This window comes from Primulina tabacum, chromosome 1 (genome assembly GCF_025594145.1).
Source record: "Primulina tabacum isolate GXHZ01 chromosome 1, ASM2559414v2, whole genome shotgun sequence".
In the NCBI taxonomy this organism is placed as follows: Eukaryota; Viridiplantae; Streptophyta; class Magnoliopsida; order Lamiales; family Gesneriaceae; genus Primulina; species Primulina tabacum.
In genome coordinates, this window is record NC_134550.1 from 25,511,513 (window position 1) to 25,521,522 (window position 10,010).

The 10,010-nt window shown below is 32.7% G+C and overlaps 1 protein-coding gene across 6 annotated transcripts; it reads left to right on the forward strand.

Moving 5' to 3' along the window:
- The first annotated feature begins 1,415 nt into the window (after positions 1-1,415).
- LOC142543100 (exosome complex component RRP45B-like) lies at positions 1,416-9,303 on the forward strand. Of its 6 annotated transcripts, XM_075650127.1 has the most exons (11): positions 1,417-1,609; positions 1,719-1,867; positions 3,501-3,607; positions 4,435-4,644; positions 5,102-5,197; positions 5,301-5,415; positions 6,745-6,825; positions 6,938-7,126; positions 7,210-7,463; positions 8,424-8,482; positions 8,800-9,303. In XM_075650127.1, exons 3-11 carry the CDS (start codon positions 3,501-3,503, stop codon positions 9,015-9,017), a joined length of 1,329 nt encoding a protein of 442 aa, XP_075506242.1. In that variant the 5' UTR covers positions 1,417-1,609; positions 1,719-1,867; the 3' UTR covers positions 9,018-9,303. The 6 variants fall into 6 exon arrangements, with proteins under 6 accessions (XP_075506277.1, XP_075506242.1, XP_075506250.1 ...); XM_075650135.1 differs by having other exon boundaries at positions 1,417-1,867; positions 3,498-3,607; XM_075650119.1 differs by having other exon boundaries at positions 1,417-1,867.
- Positions 9,304-10,010: the final 707 nt, after the last annotated feature.

Consider the following 10,010-nt stretch of genomic DNA (forward strand, 5'->3'; position numbering starts at 1 on the left):
CTTAATTAGTTTAGAGTTTTTATCAAATGTCGTGCTTTAATTTGAAGATGAATTAAAGAATCATGGATCAACAGTACGTTCTGTAACTATTTTAAAAATTTATAAGTCTTATAATTCTGATAGAAGCTAATATTAATAATGACATTACTAGAAAATATGAATTCAACCAAACTCAAGAGATTATGGTTCTTTTTTTTCCTTTTAACAATGATTTTAATAAAAAACATTGTCTTTTAGTATTTTTATGATCAAAGACAACGGGTTTTTTGGGTAAACGACAACAACTTTTCAAAAAATCATTATCTATGAGCCGATATTTTGGTAGCTATGACAATTATTTTTGTCAACTATTGTAAACTGTTATCTGTGTGTGTGTTTTTTTAAGAGTATAAAACATTGTCTTTTCAATCAAGGAAAAAGCTTAAAAATAACCGTCAAAGACAACGATTTCTTTGAAAGATTATTTTTAATCAAAGGCAATGATTTAAGAAAAAATGTTTTTAAAAGAGATCAACGAGGTCTTCTCCGAAAAAAAAATAAAAAAAATAAAAAAAAAATAAAAATAAAAAAACAAAAAAAAAATGATGTCTTCTCCGATTACACAAGAAGAAAGTAAGAGAATCCCAATTCCCAAATTCCATTTCCCATCTTAGCCTAACATAGTGTTTGGATGTTTAAAATTTGGATTTGAAAGTAGAATTGGATTTGGAATTAGATTTGAAAATTCATGGATTTGGAATTCCATCTTGTGTTTGGTTTGAAATTTAAAAATTATATTTAGAATTAATTTTTTGTTTGAAAAAAACAAGATTTGAATTTGAAAATTTTACTAAAATAATCTTAATTATATTTTACATAAATCCATATTTAAAATATATTATTCACATTATAAAAAAATAAAAAATTAAATTAATTTTATCATATATTTTTCTATACCATTTTAATTATATATTTGTATTATATAAACTACATAAACTTTTATATAATTAACTAACTTCAATTAATAAATATAAAAATGAATTATTAAAATAAAATAATCAAACATAACATCTAAATATTTAAATTTAAATTTTATGAAATAAATTATTTCAAAATTAAATATTCAATCTTATTATAATTTTATAAATAAAAAATAAATTATTAGTGAATAAAAATTTGTTCAACATTCGATACAGCTATAAAAATATACATAAAAAATCAAATATATAAAATAAAAAATAAATAAATTTGTCATTTAATTCAACCATAAAAATATAAAAAAATAATAATTAAAAAAATTTGTTATCTATATTTTTTTAAGTTAATTCAAATCGAAATATCATCAAATTCTGTTAAAATCCAATTCCAATTCAACTCCGGTTGAATTTAAAACCAAGAGTTACAAATCCAAATCCCCACAAATCCTTCAAAATCTTTGCTTCCAAACATAAACATAGGGTTAGTCTCAAATCGATTTTTCTTCGATTTCGCGCTGATGCCATCGTACACCACCAGAAACAACCCGACGACCACCGTACGTGATAGCATTCGACCTAGAAATTCGATCTAAGCTCTGGAAACCCTAAGATTCGTGCTCAAAATCGCTATCAAAACCTCGTCGCGATTCAAAGTTGTGCATATTTTGTAGTCGCGATTTCTTCCGATTTATAAGTATTTCTAGTTGTTGAAGCTTGTTTTTCGAACCAAGAATATACACTGATTAAGCTGTGTTCTTCCAGCTCGTTCTTAATCACTTCCCGGCTTCAAGTTGAACATTTTCTGGCGAGTATAGCTACTGTTCCGTTCCAGATAAACTACAGCTTCAACTTTTGACATTGTTAAGCTCGATTACATCTACTAGTTCTCAAGTACAGCTTGTTTGATTGAGGTATAGCAATTGGTTTGACACTTTTATGCTTTAATGTTGCTTCAATTACAATCTCTTACATAAAGTCCTAAAATCCTTAAGGGGTTTGGCTCTGGGGTGGTTTTTATTGTTCTTGCATCCTTCTCTGTAGCAGTAGCATGTGCATGTTCTGAGCCATGAGCCCACATGTGCATCTGACTTATCAAACATGACTACATGAGATAATCAAAGAAATTATCTTACACGGCTAAGAAATTAAAACAACAATTATAATTAGAGTTCTTGAAACTAATAGTTTCTTGTGTGATCGGAGCAATGGACGTCACAATTTCAAAGTTTTTGGACTAAATAGTTTCTAGCGATAACATTGATCCAAACATCTTGTGTATCTTGGATATGGAGGATGCTCCTTTGTTTATAGATTTAGGAGTGTTTGTGGGCTTAGACCCTTGATATTAATATAATAATGAATAAAATTGGCTCAACTTAATGATTATAAAATTAGGTTTCCGACCCATCATTATTATGAGTTTTTTTTTTTATAAATGTCATTATCAAAATGATAGCAAAAGACTTGTTAGAAAATAGAGAATTTAGCATGCGTGCTACAAAAATTATTGATTTTGTTATAAAAAATTTAGAATATACATTTTTTACTTAATTTTTTATTTTATTTGTGATGAATAAAACTTTATATTCACTGTTTTATAATATAATTTATCATTTAATTTTCAGTGCTCTATTTATTTCTTTGATTTTATTTCATATTTTTAATATGTATTTGATTGTTTATTAGGAACAACAAGTTATCATGTATTTTGTGGGGAGATTTCATCAATGACATCCTGATACATTTGGATAAGTTTGATGAAGCCCCGGTTGTTGCTTTTTTCAGAAATGTCGTGCAAAAAGATTTAGGCGTGAAGTATGTGTTTCAAATACTTTTCATGTCGCCAAAACGATAGTAATTGATATTTAATGTAAATTTATTTACATACATTGACTAAGGTAACATTTCCATAACTTTAAAAAATAAAATTCATGTCCAAACTCAAAAATCACGAGCCAATAAATCTAACTAATACCCATAAAACAAAATTTTCTCATAATTTCGAATTCTGCACGTAAAGTTTCACGGGGAGACATTGTACAATTTTGAGATTCACGAAAATATACGACTTCATAATCTATGTTCTGAGAAGAATGTGTTATAGCGAAGCAATTTTCGGATTGGATTGTTAACGTAAGAGATGGGAAAAATTAGATAACCAAATGAAGGTTATGCGAAAATTGGTATTCCTGATGAAAATTTGATGAAATATTGAAATGATCCTGTTGCAGCATTTAATTGAATAATACGAAATGACGATCAATAATAATCATAATCAATCATTGTCTCGTTTAGGCTTTTATAAAGAACCTCGGTTTTAGTCATGATCAGATATATGACAATGTATCTAGAATAACGAATGTCAGGAGTCTAAAAATTTTGATATGTGATAATGATAGCAACCTGATTAAACTTCCCAAAAATCCCAACCCCGTTTGGCGTCTGTTCTCTCCTAATTCTATAGTTTTTCAAGTCTGTAATAACTTTGTATTGTGTTTGTGGTTATCACTGAATTGTTAGTGTTTTTTTCTCAATACATAGCAGATGGCGCTTAATGAGAAGAAGTTTATCGAAACAGCTCTGCTTTCTGATCTTAGAATTGATGGGCGTGGACCATTTGATTACCGGAATGTGGCGATCAAGTTTGGCAGGCGAGGATCTACTACACCATTTTCTCAAACATTCATTTAGCTCAACTTACTTGTGCTCGTAATACTCTATACTTACATCATTATGTTTTTAATGATTTCTGGGACATTAAATTAGTGGTGATATGGGTTCGGTTATAAATTATTAAAGAAAATACAGCTTCTTTTATTGAATCAAAATGATTATACTTTATGGACTGATAGTCTGCATCGAAATGTATTCTGCGATGCAATTGGCTTCTTGAAAGTCTGTCCCTTGTGAAGTTTCCTGAACCTTTGGTTTGATGTGCTTAGCTCTTAAAACTCTAAAGTACACGCTAGGCCTAAACATTTTCCCAATAAAGTCCTTTCTGTTGCCATTTTGATTTTCATTGGCGCTCGAGTCTCGAATTTTTATTTCTATGGAATGAAAGTGTGTCTTGAAAATGAGTTCTTTTGCACGTACCCTTATGGCTTGTGTATGATGATTGCTGATTTGCTGTTGACCATATGGCCGCTTTCTATTTGTATAAAATTTAAGAACTGATGCAGGTGGAAGTTGGAAGATCATGATGGTAGTTTTGTCTATTTTTTAAATGAAATTGATGAACATTTTACCATATGAGTATACAGACAGATGCACAATTTCTCATCACATGGTCTAAAGATTGAATGCAATATTATTTTTGTCAATATCTGCTATGCTTCAACCTGTTACTGACAATGGTTGCATCTTTTTAATTCAAATGAACAACTAAAGATTATATTTTCTTTCAGTATGATATTTTTTCCAACTTATGGCTTGGCTATATGGGTGTGTAAATGGTCTTGAAGGATTTGTATGTGCACAGGGAAGATGGTTCATCGGAGGTGCAGTTGGGTCAAACACATGTGATGGGGTTTGTGACCTCCCAACTTGTTCAACCTTACAGGGACCGCCCTAATGAAGGAACTCTTTCAATATACACCGAGTTCTCTCCAATGGCAGATCATTCATTTGAAATAGGCCGTCCTGGGGTATTTGCGGTGGAGTTAGGTCGCATAGTTGATCGTGGATTGAAGTAATTTCCGCCTCTTTTTTTAAAATTACAGATCAGTGCTATGCGGACTGCTTATCAAACACTGGGTTTGAAGTTTGAAATTTGATCTAGTTGTTTGAAAATGTGGAGTAAATTGTGATAGCACATAAAGAGTTCCAGGCCATTGCATCCGTTTAAAATTTGTGGATGAAATGTAGCTTAAAAATGTTGTAAAACTTGACTTGTTGATTTTGTTCAAAAAGTCTGCGCTCTATATCCATTGACTTGTATCCAGCATTGGAACAGAACAGCAAAACAAGTTACTCATTTCTTAGCTCATAGAAGCTCCTACAGTAATAGCAGCTTTGTTTTCATGGATTTGATTCCTCTTTTCTTGCAAAATGTTGTAAAACTTGATTTGTTGAATTGTTAATGCAATCATGGTTTACATTAAAAAAAATGTTATTGTTTCATATGAATCATGAAAAGTGTGTTATAGGGCAAGCAGGGCTGTGGATACAGAATCGCTTTGTGTTGTTGCCGGAAAATGGGTTTGGTCTATTCGTATTGATCTCCACATTCTAGACAATGGGGGGTGAGTTGGACATGGTACCTATGAATTCCCATTGCATGATTATTTGTTTTTCTGCAACTCTAAACATTGTTCTAATTTGTGTTTTCCTTTACCTTTACAATAGAAATCTTGTTGATGCTGCCAATATTGCTGCTTTAGTAGCTCTTTTGACATTTCGAAGGCCGGACTGCACATTGGGAGGAGATAACGATCAAGAAGTTATCATACATTCTCCTGAGGTCAGTTAATTCTGTATAGATGATTTTTAAAGATATTGTTGTGATGTAATTGAGATAGTTGTCAAAGGGCGAGAGGCGCCACCAGGGGAGTCCCAGGCGCAGGGATTCACTATATTGAGTCCAGGCACTCGCCTGGACTAGCCTTGGAAGTTAACCACGTCCGAGTTAATTTTTTTTAATTACTTGTTTAAAAAAAATAGCCCAAACCTAAACACTAGCAACCCAACGCCCCAACACGTGAATCAGAAGAAGAGAGCTCTGAACAGAAGAATGAGGTGAGCGTATCTACATTCAAAACAACCAGAAAAAGATCGATTTCGCATCTTTTTGAAGAAGAGGAAAAAATTAATGTTGATAAAAAAAATGATGAAGTCCAAGAAGAACACAAGTGGAGTCTCTGATGATTCGATGGAAGAAGATGAACTTGATTTGGATGATTGAAGAATTTTAATCATGCTACTAATTACTATGAACTTGTTAATTATTTTTTATTTTATGTGACATTGTGACCTAATTTTTCGTATTTTAATATATTTATTTTAAGGTAAATATATTTTTTTTTAAAATTAAAAAATGTGTGCCTTGCTTCGGTAAGGTGCGCGCTTGCCTTGCGCCTCAGGCTCCATGTCCTAGGTGCGCATAGAGTCCTTGACAACTATATAATCGAGTCACATATCATTGATGGGCTCCCACGAACCATTTTTAGGATCATTGATTTTTCTGGGCATGGACTTGGGAAAAAAAATGAGTTAGTTATTTGTTGACTTGATATCTGCTTGCTGATGCTGTAAATTTGGTACATGCGATGTAAGGTCTTTTAATATATTTTTTACATGTGTTTTTCATAACTTATAAAATAGCTTTCTTTCGGTATATTGTATTACATAAAAGAGAATTATGTTAGGGTAGAGACACGTACATGGGATTTTGGAGGTAATGTTTCTGGGATAATTTATTGTCCACCAGCTTTGTTCGGATTCCTGGTCTCTTTCTTTTCTATGGAATTGAAGAACAGGAGAGAATATTTAACTAACAATCCTTATCCGACGGTTAGAGTTTAAAAGTTACATCTTTCTGTTTTATTGGCTTAATAGACCATTGTAGATTGGAAGTGCAAGTGTGTTTTGCTTTTTAGCCTGTTTCTTATTTTTAGTTCTATGTTTCACTGCTTTATCATGGTGTCTACTGATTTTAAAGGGGTTTTTATTACGGTGTCTACTGATTTTAAAGGGGTTCTGGTGGATTTTAATTTGCTTTGCAGGAACATTTTTCTTGCGCTTGCCTTGAAATTTTAAATTTGAGCTTGAATATGACTGTTAACTCTGACAGGTGAGGGAACCACTTCCACTAATTGTGCACCACCTCCCTGTAGCAATAACCTTTGCATTTATCGGTAGTGAGGGTACAGTGGTAAGAATACATTAACTGGTCGTTCATTTTTCCTTGACTTTCCTTTTTCTTGTTTCTTCTGAAATCAATTGCATCCTCTATGCATTGTTTATGCTCTGACTCGTGTTTGTAGGTAATTGATCCATCAAACTTTGAAGAAGCTGTTATGGGAGGAAAATTGACTGCTACTCTTAATACAAACGGTGACGTGTGTGCTATTCAAAAAGCTGGAGGAGATGGAGTCATACAAAGTGTTATTATGCAATGCTTGCGCATTGCATCTGTAAAGGCTGCTGATATAACTAACAAAATAAAGAAAGCTGTTAGTGGTCTGCATAATTCATTTGTACACAAGTCTTCAAAGATCTTTTCTGTTATTTGAAATTTATCATTTCTTTTGTGCAGGTTGAGTCGTATAATACAGAAAGAGCATTGAGAAAAATCAAACGACACCCTGACCCAGTTGTAGATGTTAGCAAAGGTGCCGGAATGCGAGTTCGTAGTTTGTCAATAGAAATGGAAAAAACAAGATTGAAAATTGAGGATCGAAAGGTCAATCGAAGTGATGACATGGAAATTGAAACCCACTCATCGAAGAAAACTGGAAGCAGGTTGGGTGATGCGAAATTTAAAAGTTTCATTGGTGGTCCATCCAGTTGGTAGAGTCTTGTTCTGTTTCCGCTTGTCTTATTTGTATTTCTTGGATTTTATTGAGATGCAAATCAGTCGGTCAATAGTTTTGTGCCAGTTAAGGTGGTGCATTTGTTTCACTGTGTTTTTTGCGTCACCCTTCTTTGATAATTTTGAAACAAATTCCGAATATTGAAAATTGATGGTGTTTGGATGACATTTTTTTCGTTAAGTGACGTGAAGAGAGGCCACTTGTTTCAAATAATTGCTGGAAATATAGATTTGAGATTTGGGATGACGATAAAGTGAAAGGCAAATTGGGGGGGAACGTTAAGTCGGGAACTTTTGAGATGATTTGACATCCTGGGAAGAAAAATTGTAGAAAACAAAGATGGAGAGAGTATTATTTTAAACGAAAGTGAAGGGAACCGTACATTCTTTGATTTGGAGTGTGAAGCTGGGAGAATTTAAGTTACGTGACAAGTGAAAGAAGGTCAAAGCTTTCCAGGAATATTCAGTGATCAGAAGTTTCCCCTAGTGCTAAATAGACTGAGTTCTGTGGGTTATAAATTCAATGATCAAAAGTGCCCAGGAATATTCAGAGACCAGAACTTTCTCTGTGGTTGCATCTGCTGTTTCAAAGTTGCTATTTTTCTTTTAATAGCAATTATTAATGACAAGAAGATAGGATTATACTTTGTTGAAAATCTTTGAAATAATACAGGATTTTGTAGGTTCTTTGACCATCATTCAACGCCATAGATTCAGATGTTCTAAGTAGTAGCCTTATGTAATTCACTATAATTGCTAAATTGGGGTTAACTGATACTTACGTGTCTTCTGGGATTTTTGGTCTAGGTCACCTTGCTTCGCCAAGATCCTGGTCCTATTGAAACAAATTTCCTTGTCCCGTCTGATTTTGAGACATTAACTTCAGTGAATATTCATTTATTAGCTATTTGATTCTGGGTTTTATAATTCCCCTGCAGGGATCCGTATTCCAAGGGTATAAATGGTGATGAACTGAAAGCATCTCTCGCATCACGAGGTATTTTAGTTGTCTATCCTTTTATATATATTGCATGAGCAAAACTGCACCTTTTCCGTTAAGGAGTGTGTCTGTGCGTCTAAACATCATTCTAGCCATGGTCTCGAGTTAGATTGCCTGCTCTTAATCATATTTCTCCAATTAAGAAATATCCCAAGCTGTTGATTCTGTTGTCTTTTCAAAATATTCCTAGTAACATCATAAACATTTTGATGTCTAAAAAAAATATGTATTTTATTTGATAATTGTATTGCTGAAGCCATATGGTTCAGATTTTAGAACTAGCATATTCTAGTAAATCATTATGTGTCGTGCAGCTGCAGCAACCTCTGTTGAGAAGATGGATGTTTTACCATCTGTGAAGACACAGTTTACTATGATTGATAAAACCCCTACTGAAATGGATTCCACACCATCATTGCAACAGACTATTGAGGCAGGAGAACAGACAATCAAAGTAAAGACTTTGATGGATGCAGTCAAGCCGAAGCACAGACGGAAAAAGAAAACCTATCCAAACCATGATTTAAGTTAAAAAATTCCATTATATAAGAGATCTCTGAGAGCTTGTTGGTTTTATCTATTCAGCATCTTTTCTATTCTCCTGTAAAATTTTCTTTTTAATTCTATATGTTGGGAAACTTGAGATAAGTTCTTACATTACCCTGTGGGAGAAAAAAACTAATTGTGGAACAGTGCAGAGCTGCTCTGTTCTGGCTCTATCCTTATTTTCGTCGTCAGGCATCTCCTACCAAAATTTAGGACCCAAACGTCACTTGGAATATTATTTTAATTCAAATTTGAAGTTTTGCTGAGAAACAGTTCTGAGAAGGTTGCACCTCCTCACCATGTTGGGTTCCGACTGTGAATCGACGTCTAAATCCATAGAATCGCCAGGTTTGAATTGGTATTTCTTATTTAATTTTCTTTGAAAAAAATTCATAATCAGGTTGATTCGGGCTCAGGTTGGCTCTATTGCTGAACCTGATCTAATCTAATTAACTCATTCGAATTGACATCCTTAGACTTATTATTATGAAGTGGCAGACGAATTTGGCATACTATTAACCACCTAAGCGTAGAGGGCTAGCCTCGCCTAATAATGTGGCGGTCAAAAGCGGAGCTTAAATAATTGCATCATAAAATACGTGTTTCGTGAAAAAAAAAATGTTAATTCTTTTTTAAACTTATTAATATGTACATAATTTTATCTTTTAAATTCAGTCCTTTGCAAAATAATAAATAAAAACAGGTTTTGTTAAAAAATAAAATAAATAAAAGCAGGGGTTTACTTTTCTGTTCCAATATGATTATTTTATCTTTAACGTGTTTTGTAACATTCAAGTTAGATGAGTAAGCGAACACTTGACACGGGATAAATGTCATATGTTAATTATTAAAAATGACACATTGATGAAACGACAGTCTTTAATAAAGTTATAAATTGTAGTTGTTTAAAATTGTAAGTGTTAAGTGAAAATTGCCAATGGCTGAATTGATATTTATGAAAATAAAAAGTATTATAATA